This window comes from Bacillus rossius, chromosome 1, assembly GCF_032445375.1.
Source record: "Bacillus rossius redtenbacheri isolate Brsri chromosome 1, Brsri_v3, whole genome shotgun sequence".
NCBI lineage: Eukaryota > Metazoa > Arthropoda > Insecta > Phasmatodea > Bacillidae > Bacillus > Bacillus rossius.
Window position 1 is genome coordinate 304,599,197 of NC_086330.1, and position 14,386 is coordinate 304,613,582.

At 37.5% G+C, this 14,386-nt stretch overlaps 1 protein-coding gene across 2 annotated transcripts in view; it reads left to right on the plus strand.

Moving 5' to 3' along the window:
- LOC134527852 (PHD finger protein 14) overlaps positions 1 to 14,386 on the plus strand; it is a 100,452-nt gene that overhangs the window by 50,859 nt on the left and 35,207 nt on the right. For both annotated transcript variants that reach the window (XM_063360811.1, XM_063360810.1), the window contains exons 7-11: positions 1,394 to 1,498; positions 2,744 to 2,913; positions 3,511 to 3,682; positions 8,189 to 8,321; positions 9,556 to 9,751. In XM_063360811.1, coding sequence (XP_063216881.1) covers positions 1,394 to 1,498; positions 2,744 to 2,913; positions 3,511 to 3,682; positions 8,189 to 8,321; positions 9,556 to 9,751 — 776 coding nt within the window. The remainder of the gene's footprint in view (positions 1 to 1,393; positions 1,499 to 2,743; positions 2,914 to 3,510; positions 3,683 to 8,188; positions 8,322 to 9,555; positions 9,752 to 14,386) is intronic.

Genomic DNA, 14,386 nt, shown 5'->3' on the forward strand with positions numbered 1-14,386 from the left:
CCCTACTTTTCCTATCATCGTCCTATCCTTAACAGAATAACACAGATTGGAAGAAGTTTAATAGCAAACATGTATAAAAGTAATAGTTAAAATAATCTGTTTGTTAAAGTAATAAACATATTTGAATTAATGAGTGCAAATAAAAGTAAATTTTTCAATTAAATTGTATATTTAATTTCACTCCTTCTTTGTATCCATACAAAATAGTGATAATTCAATAAAAATGATTCAATTTTATTCATAAAAGTATGCTATCATTTCATCAATGATTTGTTATTATGTTGTCACGTTAAACTATCGTCGGTAAACAGACTTTACAGACAACCAATTTTTTTTACTGATGTGTTTACTACATGCCATTCTTTCACCTGGCCTGTATCGATACATCACTTGTCTGGCAGCCATTTTGGGATATGTTTCCAGAGGGGATATCTTTCAGGATGATATAAGCGAGCACAACCATGTCGCAAACTGCAAAGGTTACCTTTCCAAGGGGATAACTTTCAGGATTTTAAAGCAGAAAATAATATGCATTTTAAGAAATCGGAAAGGGTACCTTTCCAGTTTATTTTCTGCTTTGTCATTATACAAAAAATCCTGAAAGGTTCCCCTTTCCGAAGGGATACCTTTCCAGTGCATATTTGCATTAAAACCGAAACATTTTAAGAAATTGGAAAGGGCACCTTTCCAGTTTATACCCAGTTACACTACCACCACCAAAAGTATGAAAGGTACCCTTTCCAAGGGGACACAATTCAGCCCCCCCCCCCCCCTCCCCAATCTGTGCATCTACAAGATCCAGGGAAACGTGTCAAGAAGAGACTGATATGAGACTACAGTTACCAGTTGTTGCACAGTTATTGTCACTGTATAGGACACACATCCACCCTGGGCCAAGACCTGTTGATCACTGTTAGTACATCGCGTCAAGGTGTAGGTTAACCATCACCCGCACCAGACCTGCACAAACTAAAATGACAATGTACTATATGTTTAAATAAAATCACTAAACATGAATAACACTATTATATTGAAATAGACATAATTCAGCTTATTGCCTTGTGTTGTTACACATGTTGAATGACTTTAACAGTTAATGTTTACAAATGAAGATGGAGTCGGCTACTAATGTGGCTGATAGCTGGCTTCCAGTATTCAGGAGGTACAATTTCAATATATAGTAGCACATTGATATTTCATTTATTTCTGAAACTTCTTTATATAGTCAGAAGTACTCCTTTGTTATCCCATTTACTTCCGATCCCAATGTTTTTTTTTAAATTTATTGGTTGGTTTCTCTCCAGTGCATGTGTTTCCTGAATAGTGGTAGGTAAACTGGATGTGTATGCAAGCAGCGTAGTGTGCACCTAATGATGGTTTCCCTCCTGCGCAGTGCCCAGAGGGAGGGGCTGTTGTCGGAGGCGCACTCCGAGGAAGTGGACCAGGCCGACCCCTTCTACGCCCACTGTAAGATGCACACCGACAAGATGCTCATGAAGTAAGTGTTGTGTGTTTGGTTGCAAATGAGACTCCATTCGTGTGAAAGTTATGTAAGGTCAGGGAATACGAAAACGTAATTTCAGAACTTGAATTTTCAGAAGTTCAGTGCAAGCTAAATTACTTCCTTTAAAACGTATTTTTATATTATTGATCTGTAAACATCTTAGCTTTCGGTATATATCATATGGTAGAAGTCGATAACACAAAGATGGCAACCCACGTGTAGCAACATAAAACCGTATATTCACTTTCATACAAATTAGGGTACATACCAAATTTATTGGTTTGCCAAATACTTTATGAAAGTGAAATCATCCTAGAATATATTTGCCAAACTAAAATAGTCATAGTAAAAAGTAATCCCAAGTTTTTTAAAAAAAAATGTAAGAAAGCTGGCTTTACAGTGACAAGAATACATATCGTCCCTACCAACTTCTAGTATACCTGATGGTGCAGTGGTATTACATGCGCTTGTTAACTTCATGGAACATGGTTCAAAACTCATCACTGGGAAAAATATTTTTTTAAACTTTTTATTAACATTTGTTACCACTCACCACCTCCGGCTAGCTCAAAATTAGGTGATGAGTGAACATACAGGTTGGTAGCAGGTCACGAAGTAATTCATATGCAATGTTTGATGTATTACCTGTTGATTAAAACCGCTCAATACGTCTGGCGATTTGCAGGTATTATCAAAATTACTCAATAAATATGTGAATAAAATTCCAGATTGCCAAAATTATATTTTTTGGGAATTTTCATAAAATATATTTAAAGTGGTCTGGTAATATTTTATAACTGACAAAAAAGTCTGGGATTTTTTTTGAATACTTTAAAAACTATATTAAAAGATAAAAAAAAATCTAGTTGCCGAAAATATATTTTTTGCGATTTTTTTTTGCAAATGTTATATGCTACGCAGTAGCAAAATAAATGCAAATTCTCTGCCAGACTTGCAGGCCTGCTTTCGCCAATTGACGAAATTACATTTTTTCGCAATGTCATTTTGCTGCCTGAAAGGAACTTCCCGAAATTTGTCGCGAGCTCTTGGACTATTACAGAAAGTGTTGAACAGAAGATTGACAGATTAAAGAGCACCAACTAGACTTTGTTATAAGGTTCCAGTGTACATGCTGTGTTGTGAGAGGAGTGATGACACGGGGAGAGTGGGTGATCGGCGAAAGCGAGAGAGAGCGTAGTTACCACTCCCGGTGTGTGTGGGGTGTGTGCGTATCGGCAGGCGACGGCGCAGGAACTGGCTGGCCCTGCAGCTGCGCACAAAGCAGCGCCAGCTGGACTCACAGCGGGACGGGCATGGCAACTCGGCTGAGCAACTGCGCATACAGCGCAAGCTGGCCAAGTACCGGCAGAAGTATCTCAATGGGAAGACCAGCCGCGTGCCTCCGTGGGGTAAGAGCATCTCTCCGTGTACGTACCCATTAAGGTTGAATTTGGCATGAAAAATCCACTGTGTTTGTGTCCCAACTACATAAACTCGACATGAGTGACAAAGACCTTGACATCTGTCTCTGTATCAGAGCACGAGGCTCTTTAGCTCGTCAGGTAATGCAAAATTTGTATATTGTTTATTCATGTCAATGAAAGCCAAATTAACCATTTGAAAAAAATATGTAAAGTAAAGTAATATATTTTAACAAATTACACTTTTAACCAACTGGGATGGTCAGGTAATGCCTAGAGTATATTATTCTTTGCTATCTCTCTTGTTTGTTTTAGTTAAAATTGGCATATGGTAGAAAGGGAATGGGCAGGTCAAAAATTTTTATTTGTTTCAAGGTGTTAAGTACAATAATTACCATTATTCATATGTAAATTTATCATCAGTTAACACAGCGAATGTGTCAAATATGATATATCTCTTTCATAACATTGCCTGAATTGAACTACTGCTCACCATGCATTTCCTTTCGAAGACGATCCCTAACACGCTGTTGTTAAGGGCTCCACTGGCACCAAGACTAGACAGGGTTGTGGTTGGTGGTGCAGTGCCGACACAGAAGATGCCCCGCCTGCTGACGACCAGCGCCTCAGCATGTCGCAAGCTGATGCTGAAGGCAGAGCTGATGGGCGTCGACACACAGGCACTGGAGGTGCAGGAGGCGCAGATGGCAGCACTCGCCGATGTGCGCAAGAAGTGGCACATCCAGCCCGCCTTCAGGTCGGTGGCCACACGTCGCAATATGTTCACTGGCTCCTCGTAGACGTGTGCAAACACTATGTTAACAGCTTGATTTAAAGTAGAATTTTAAGGTCTCTTATTTATTTTGGTATGTTAAGAGTATGTATTTTATCAGCACATCCTACACATTGCATACTAAATGAGAACAGTATGGGAAATATTTAGCAAGTAAACCACTTGCTTCTGCTTGCAAATAAAATAGTTATCTTATTTAGCTATTTTTGTGAAGTGAACACATTACAGATATTGCATATGACTAAGTAAAAAGTGAAAATTCTGAATCACTTGTGTCAGGAATTTTCCATTTTCTTTGTTAAATGAATGAGCATGTAGCGCTTAAATAACAAATAATTAAAGATGGGCCAATATTTGAAAACCCGAGCCAAGTCGACACATACAGCTCAAGTAAGCTTGAAAGTCGAGTTCATTGTACTGGACCGAACGCGACTCAGTACATATTTGACATGTGAAATAAGTTTAAAATTACATACTTATTTTATGGAATCATTGTATACTGAAAGTTGGTATTTACATTTTCTTGCAATAAATGTAGTTTTTTTAAATTGTGGTGTATGTATTTAATTAAATTAAAATACCCGGTAAATGTATATCCCGCTATTTATGTCTTGAAACACTAGAAATTAATCTCATTTTGGAATGAAAAAGCAGCAGTACACCATAGAGTTGTTAACACACCAAACAAACTTGGTATGAAAAAATTTTTAATGTTTTCTATGTTCATTTTTTCTACCACAGCGTTAATCGATGGTATCGATGTTAGGCACTAACATATAAAAACAAAACTTTATACTTTTTTACTGTATCTCATACCTTTAATTATCTATTTTAAATTTTGGATGCTTATGTTTGTTTTTGAAAGAGACCATCATGCATTTTTAGTATAGTTTATACCAGTATTTTTTTAAATCATTGGAATTTTTAAGTGGAAGAAATTATTGTTAACCAGAAAATAACAGAAATAAAGGGGGAAATAATACTAATGTGAATCTTTCACCCAGTTGTGTTCATACTTTACAAATCTGTAATTTTATAGTTTAAGCACTATTATTTAACACACCCATTTATTACGTTAATTAAGTAAGGAAAACATTACAAAATCTGGGAAATAATTTGAATAAAAACTAAAGTTTTATGTTATTAGAGACTACATTAATTTATAATATCTAGAAACTTGAAAAAGAGAAGGGTATTTTTCTTTAAGAGCTGTGTTAGTTTTTGCAAAATGTGAGGTTATTTTATTTAATATGCACTTTTGTTTGATGGGCTAGAATCTTCCTAAAAAAAACTTTTAATCTTAACCTATTTCTTGTAAATAACTTCAGAGATTCTATTTTGTAAAATAAAATTTTGTTTTATCTTACTTAGTTTAGTACTAAAAGAGCAGACAAATTATAACTGTAAATGTTAAAGAGCTTAGAGAACACTTCAGCAATCGCTGCTTTAAGGTGTATTGTTTTTACGATAGCTTTTCTGGTGTCACCTTCGTCGGTGATTTAAACTGCTTCTTTTAAAACAGGAAGCAGCAGATATAAATAAAAAAAATTTGAGTTTTGCCACTGCAGAAGAAAAGCCAATTTAGGGAGGTGGTGACCTTCACTGACCCACAAAGAATGAAGAGAGAAAGGATGAAGGAAGAATTCTGTGACAAATTCCATTAGTGCACTCTCTTTCTCCTACTCCCAACGCGTACTCCATCCACACATTCCAAAGTATTATCTTCTCTCTTCTTTTGTGCCCCTGCCAGTTCGTAAGGCAGTCAAAATTGGCATAGTGATGCTGTTCAGAGGCAGATCATGTAGTTTTTCATCTAGCCAGACAGCGGTTGGAAGGGCTTGGAGTTGTAGCGTAAGAAGTACTAAACAGCCGTACAGCAGGGCATATGGAGATTTGCCAATAAAATTCAAATGATTAAAGATCTGAAAAATATAGTAGATACATTTTTTTGTTCATAATTATATTTGCAATAAGTTTTATTCTGTGCCTTTTTTCTCTGTGAAGCACCATTTTTGAGATATTTTTGTAGAAAAGATGGGAAGAAAAAAATACTATAATATTACAATTTAACTTCATTCCTAGTTTAACAGGTTTTTACATTCCAGATTGGCCCAGCAATGCAACCCAGAATAGCAACAAGTTCATGATACACTTGAAAATATATGATGGTAATATATGATGATGTTGAAGATTATTTATAACGTTATTCTTTTCACCTGCATAAGGGTTAATTATTCTTGAAGTGAAGCAGTTTTTTCTTCTAACTTTTTAATAAAATAATTTATTTGAACAGTCTTATATTTATTATTTTTTTCATAACAAATCCCAATTACAACTTACAGATAACGTCCAGATGATTTTCCACACTTATTGACTGTAGCATGTTGTTTGATAGAAAAAAAATCCCTCAGTAAAATTATTTAACTGAGATACATTATCTCCAAGATTCTACGTCCTGGTAGAGAGGGGGGGTGTGGTTTACAATTATTACCCTGGACTGTTGCCAACGTGTGCGGTCAAATTTCTAATTAAAAAGTCTGAAAACACAAAAAAAAAGTTAAACTTCGGCCTGGCCCTGACCAGCAGTCATTAAATGATCCCATCACACATTTCACATAATACTTTTGTGAGTTGCTGGCAACGCGACCGCATGCAGCAACAATCGAGCAACGATAGCTTCTTGTACAACAAAGTTTCCTTCCCTTACAACTTCTTTACAAAGGTGAAAACTAAGGCTAGACAACTCCGTGTACCAAATGACCAATCACAATACAGATCCAGCTACTTAACCATGTAAGGAAAATGTGCTGCTAAATTGTTCTCTTAAAGTTTGGAAAGACACATCTTCACAGCATAGTTCATCCTGATTGGGTGGCGAGTCAGTGCCCAGCGAACCTTCTGGTTCATTACTGCGCAGCAATGTGCCTACTGCTGGGTTTTCCCAACAACGCACTAACTTGAGGCGTGCAAAATAACTTACTGGTGACAGAGTGTCACGCCCGTGGCCATTTTTGACGTGACAACGTCTAATAAATCGATGAACGCTGAATGCATGCACGAAAAATTGTCCCACTACGGATGTCCTATTTACGCATGCGTGGCATATCTCTGGTATGTTGTGGACGGTACAGAGAACTCGGCCGGCACGTGGCGGCATATTGCTCAGGGCAGACGACAACATAGCGGGGTTCGAGGTTATCGTTGTGCACCGCGCCACGGGAGTATATTCGCAAGGAAATGGCGTTCTTACAAGTACATATTATTTTAATTACTAGTCTAAATCAGTATATTTAAACAGTGTTGTATGAGTATTGTTTTAGTTTTGTAACTAAATATTTATTGCTGGTATGATATTTTTCACGCTTTAGTTTGACATTGGTAATTATTTGTCATGAGCTATTATTTGATCAACTAAATCACACACCGTATTATAGTTATGACCCCACGAGCGTGTAAATATTTTGAGTCCAACAGAGAATATGCTAGTTAAAAGAAATTCAAACAAATATCGTGCGTGGAATATTATTAATTTATTACATCTGAAACAATAGTTCCAATATGGCCTCGTAGCTGCGCGGTTAGCATGGTTGACTGCCAGGATGACGGTTCGAATCCCGGCCGAGGCGAAAAATTTTTTTGTAGTTTTAAAAATAAATACGACGCGCCCGACACTTCAAAAGTAAAAAATATATTTGAATTAATGAATGCAAATAAAAGTAAATTTATTAATTAAATTGTACATTTCATTTCACTCCTTCTTTGTATCCATACAAAATAGTGATAATTCAATAAAAATGATTCAATTTTTTTCATAAAAGTATGCAGAGGTAGATTTTATCATACAAAAGATAGAAAAATTTTAAAAAATTCTTCCTTAAAGAATATAATATTTTTAATGCCTAAATGGTTTGGTTGCAAAAACCTATTACTGGTCAGTCTCAGGCCGCATATGATATTTCCTTTTCTTCTGGATCAATAATTTCATCAATGTTTTGTTATGACGTCACGTTAAACTATCGTCCATAAACCGACTTTACAGACAACCAATTTTTCCCCCTCTAGAATGTTACAGTCTCACAAACCACAAGATGCTTTTAAAATGTAAAAGTGTCATTATTACACATGGTAATTTTAACTGACCCAGCAAAGTAGACAAAATAATAAAAATAATAACATCTCCATTCAACTTTATGTAACACCAAACCAAAAAAAAATTAGAATTAATTAATATTTAAGCTCAAACAAAATACCTTGAATGCTTATGCATAATAAGTGAAAAATGATTATTAAATAGTTTTTAAAACTTAATATAACATCAACAATATAACACATTCTTAGTTAAGTGTTACTTTTAGTAGGGGGGAAAGAATTATGCTATCTTACAAGATCTCTAATAATATGTAATTAACTCATTAATATTTTATGTAATGTGTAATTAATGTAGCCGATCTAAACTAAGTAACCTTGCAGCGTGGAGTTCATCGGCTACTACCTGGATCGCAACATGCGGCTGTCGTCCATGAAGCGGAAGCTGGAGGAGCTGATGGACATCAACCAGCAGATGCAGGACGAGCAGCAGAGCCTGCGACACAAGTACGACACGGTGAGCTATCGTCCATCACAATCCGTCACGGCCCCACCACTGTTACTGCCTGGCTTCCTCGTGCAGATTACGGTGAACAAACAAAAATCTTACAGCTGTGTACAGTTATTAAATTACTCCTTTACAACATGTTCTAACCTACACCCTATTGGTCCTTTCAATTTACTATAATAGGCCTCTGGATCTTAACGCCTGGTACGTGTTTTTAACTGGTCCGTCCCCACCTTCAACTTGGAGTTCTCCCGGGCGCCCGGGGCGAAGGGTTGCGTGGCGGCTGTTTCTTCTTGATGAGACGTCGCCAGATCCTCGGTCCCACACTGGTCTCAGCACGATGACCAATTCAGCGAACGCCCTCGCCTGCGCCACCGCTAACGGTGTCACCCCGGAGCTGTGGTTGTGTCCGGTTTCAGCTGTGAAACCCTGGCTGCTCCTGTCCACCCGGGGTCGGCCTTCGTCTCCCAAGCGGCGCTTCCCGACGATAGCTAACAAGCAACAGCCACTATGGGGTTTCGCCACCATCCGTTCCCCGCAACCTTCGGCCTCCACTTCTCAGAGACGAATCGTCCTAACACCTCGCCTGCCACTATCTGGCCGCCCGGCGCGCATGCGCACGAGCTGCCCAGCTCTCTTGCGCGCACCAGGTGTGACGTCACTCGGCGCAGGTGTCTAAACGGACTTGTCCGTTTCAAGTCGCATGCAAGACATGTGTAGCTATCCATCTCTGGCTTGCGGCCTTTTGCGTTCTTACTCAGCTTTTAAGGCTGTGCAAATAGTCACCTCTATGTAGATACAGATCTAAAAATTCGTAACATTTGTTTATGGATTCAATAAAAAATGTGCTCCCAATAAAAACAGTAAAAAAAATTAGTTAAAGGAATGTTCTAGTAACTAAAAAACAATTTAGTTAATTTAAAATTACTTGACTTGTTAGTTTGGAGTCAATTAAATTCTTCTCTTAAAAAAAATTATCAAGTTTAATTCCTAAATGTTAAATATCACTTCTGCCCGGTCATATAGAATGCATTTGACTATAAACATTTCCTGTAGGGTGACTTCGAACATTATACAGTTTCAAATTTATGACACCTTTAAATGTAAGACTATATTAATGTTGTACAACCTTGCTTGGAAGACCTTGATTGTAAGAGAATCACAAGAATATAAGGCAAACTGTAACTGTAGATGTTGACATTTGACAATGATGAATGTGCGTGTGGGCGGTGTGTGTTGGCAGCTGGTGAAGGAGAGTGCAGAGCTGGGGCGAGTGAACGCCAGCCTGAAGCAGGTGGTGGGACGCTACCATGCCACATTGCGCTACGTCGCACCCAGCAAGAACCTGCCTGACCCGGATGACCTTGGCAAGCTGCCCTCTCCTCCGCAGCAGCGCACCCCTCACGGTGCCCGCCATGGCAGCATGCGCCACAAGAACGGTGAGCTTCACCCATCTCTCTCCTCCCCTCTTTGTTCGTGCCATCCCTCTTATCAGATATAACATATACATACATCAATTTAAGCAACAAATTGAATCTAGAACATAATTTGTAATACGTATGATCAAGGCTCTATCTCATATGATGTATTGATTTGTCCATTTTCTCATCATTACTATTATTTAAGGGCTATTTCTGAAATTTCAACTCAGTATTGTTGTTCTGTCATTAATATTTTTAACAAACATTCACTTAGTGTAATTCAATATACAGTAGAGCCCCGATTTAACGAAGTGCTATGGTTACCGAAAATGTTTACTCTAAATCGATGTTTCGTTAAATCCGATTTACCGATTTTCAATGACCCCCGCACTCATAATCGCGTCCCTACGTTTCCATATCGTAGACAGGGTCGATGCTGATATCTTGTGCTGCCGTGCTATCTCAGACTTCGTCAACTTTACATCTTCAACGTCTTTTAATCTCGCTCGTACGGCCCCCGGTTCGTACGTACACCTCGGTCGTACATACAGATTTTCAGGAACCGTGAAAAATGAGGCATAAAATAAAATAAAAAGTTTAAAAATATGTAAAGTGTAAGAAATACGTTAAAGTTTATTAAAATACAGTCGCAACCTGCAGCGTTTATAACAAATACGAGCTACATACACATTGCGTCACAGTAAAAAATTAAAAATAAAAAAAATGGCCGCAAATTGATGGAAATTTTCCGTCAATAGCGCGCCGTACGCGGAGAAAGGTCATTGTACTAGGTCAGCTGCTGTTACGGCGCGGCGTAGCCGCCGGCTAACTCTTTGTTCGCTGAGCTGCGCAGCACTTATAAAAAACGTATTCCAAAAACTAAAACACCGCGCACAAAGCTCTTACTTCGGTACTAAGTAACAGGTACGCCATCTAGTAACGAGTAACGAAACGTTACACACGGCTGCATCTCGTTACTCGCATTTTTCGTATGTTTTACGCATGCGCGCGCATATTCGATGAATTTGCGTTACAAAGAACGATGTTTGTTTATTAAGTAAAGTATAATTTGGAAATTCGTCGTCAAAGTTTTTTACTGTTTATTAAAGGAGTGTGTGTAGACAAAGTTTGAGATTGGAACAGAAACAACGTAAGAAAGTATTGTTTACAAATAGGAAATATGTTTTTTATTATCGCGTATTTTCACGGTTTTTTGTTCTTATCTTAAAAGAGATAGTATAAAAAAGCCGCTCTAATGAGATTTAATTGTTTCTTGGTTAACAAAAACTTTTAATTATCAAATATTGTTAATTGTTTATATTCTCTTTATTATTATTTACGCGACGTCATACTGTACGCGTACGCAATACGACTCGATTCGTTGCTGCAACATAACATAGCATGTTATGCGGTATCAGAAGTAACGAGTAATGTAACGTGATATGATAGTAACAAGTACTAATTGTTATAGTAACAAATACATACGGGGACGCTTTTTTTCGTTACTTTTACACCTCTAGAGAATAATGATAATGGCGTATTGGTGTGACGTGGTCACAAGTTGAAAAAACCTGGAGGATGGGAAAGGGTATATTTGGAAACGTGTGATTATTGGCTAGCACTGGTACTATGCGGGCGTGTTTGGAAGATAACGTGGTGAGTCAAGCCAGGGATATTGATGGTGGAAGGGGGATGCGGACAAAGAAACCCTTCATGACGTCATGTGTCGCGGACAGTCTATCTATCCAGGCGCGCGCAATGGCACGCACCTACGCAATTCAGTTACAGCGCCCGGAGTTTTTAAGCAATTTGAACAATTTTTTTTTAATTTTTTCGTATTTGGACAGATGATGAAAAGGCACATATTAATATATAGTACCTCCATTCTATTACTGACACCACAGAGTGTGTTTTTTAATAAGATTCCCTTACAATTTACTTTAATTTTTTGGAAATCTATATTATTATTTTAATAAATTGGTGTTTTATGATGGTTCCTGAAAACCTTTACGTTAAATCGCTGTTTTCGTTAAATCCGTGTTCGCAAAATCGGGGTTCTACTGTATGTAGTGTGAAAACTTGCCCAAGTGTTTGTTATTACTATTACTTGCTAGACGTTTTACTCACATTTTATATTAGATTTATTAACACCTGTTAAATATATGAGATACAGAACGACAAATGCAAGTGAGGTATCGTGATCAAATTTTCAGAAATAGCCCTTATATAATAGTAATGTTGATACAGGAGAGTCTAGTTAAACTGAACTAATTGTGGCCGAGACCTTTTTGGATTAACATATTTTTGGATTAGCTTAATGATTGCCGTAATGCAACAGTATGTAGTGAAATACAGGTCTATAAGCAAATAATTATTATTTAACATCACTTATAACAGCACATTATCACTAAGCATGTTGATAATTGGGTCAATACTTCCAAAATATTTTTTTTAAATACATAATAATAGTTTTGTTGAAATATATACCATTTTTACCCGAAACACATTTGGTTTAGCATGGTGTTTGAGACCAAGCCTCAAGTTGTTTTAAGTAGTTCACTAACACCACAGCACTGCACAGCTGGTTTTGTGCGTTGGCTGTGCTGGTCAACCTTGCGTTTATTTGCATGCTATGAAACAATGTGGTGCAGCGGTAACACACAGCACTCACATTCTAAAAGATCCGGGTTCTAATCCCATTTGCAGTCATCCTGCTTTTAGTTTTTACATGGCTTCCCAAAATTATTCCAGACCAATGTTGGGACAGTTCGTTATTGTAGGCCATAACTGATACCTTGCCCCGTTGTCTCTGGTATGAGTAGTTGCGTGTTACTGTCTTAAATTACCTTGCTGCTGTTGAGGCATTAGGCAAAAAACCACCATAACTTTAAACTAGGAGAGGTTTTAAAGCACCCACCAGTGTCTTTCTGAAATAACAAATTGCTTTGTGTGAACTGTGGTGTGCCTGTGAGTATTATTCTAGTGAGACACTTGTGAATTAATGTTTATTCTTAAGAACTAAATAACATGCTCTATTTAAACTTATTGCTGGGAACAAGATTATATTATGAATTGTGATCAAATAAAAATAACACAGAGAACCATGTTAATACCTATATAACTCATAAATTCAACTAAAATTGTAAAATTATACAGCTTTTAACACAAATCACAAAAATTTAATGCTTCAGTATTCATTAAATTCAGTAAATGTAATTAATATATCATTAAGTTTGTATCAAAACATACTAACCAAAGGGATTGGAAAAAATTAGTTTATTTTATTTTACTTTACTTTACTTTACTGATATTAGTACATTAGTCAAACACACAAATGCTTGAGGATCAGTTTTTTATTGATCCAAGTACAGTATAACTCCAACTATCCGAATCAATTGGGACCAGACGCCATTCGGATAATCAAAAATTCGGATACTAGAATTTTTTTGATAAAAAAGGGTAATACCGTAATCACTCGCGTAATGTCTGCAGTAATTTGACCACATTTTTGGCCAAAAAAATGGGGTGCGGAAATTATGCGAGGAAAAATACAAAAATACAAAATTTTGTGTCTTAATTATTACTAAAAAGGCACAAAACGTATCTAAAATTAATTTGGATTTCACTAGCTATTTTAAAAGAATATTGCTGCGGGATCGCTTGCAAACAACCCGGCCTAGACCATGTTTACTTCGCTGTAATTGCCACCGGTAACTGTCTCGCACCCGCCGGAACATTAAAAAAAATTACGCTCTACACTGAAATAAGTGTGGTTACGTGTGCCTTATTAATGTGATTAATATGTGATGGATTAAAACGGCTATTAACGGCACGGCTGCAATATTTTAGCCGTACCATATCCTTACGTGCGGCGCGTAGGGAACCAGCGAGCTGGCAAGAGCGCAGTGACTCACCAATTCCACATCTGCTGCGCACTGTACTGCCCCCCCCCCCCCCTTCCCGGCAATCTGATGGCCTTCGTGACGTAGAGAAGGAGGAAGGGGAAGGAAACATTTAGAGCGTGAGAATGGCCAAGGGAGGGATTCTAACCAACTGTAAACAAAGAGAGGTTCTCTTCTGTCCTGACACGTAAAACAGGGTACACACTAATTAAAGTTGACGTTTCTTTTACGCTGCGCTGCGTGTCTTACCTCAACAGAAAACAAGACTGATCCATGTCAGCAAATGTGATGTTAATTTTTTTTTATAAATATAACATAACATTAAAACAGTTCAAATAATGAACTTACTTACCCGAAAAAACTGATACTGCAACAGCACTGAAAATATTAATTTAGTCTGCATTTTAGTAACTGCAATTTCAAATAGGTAAATGTTACGAAAACCTAATTTAAAAGAAAATTATACACTTAAGAGTTTAAAAAAATGTAAGTCTTTCTCAACGCATCACTTTCTAATCTGCTACCGACGCATCGCTATCATCTTCCTCGGCGTTACTGCTTTCTGCGTCAGCATCGCTCCTGTCGTCATCTGTATCTTCCCAGATTACATCGTCTTCAGTTCCGTCGAGACGAACACTTTTTTTCCTGCACTTCAAACTCCCTTTCAGCAGCCCTGTTCCCATGCTCTTCAGCATAACGAACAACTCTTAATTTAAACTGCGCAGTGAAGGATTTATATTTACCCATTCTG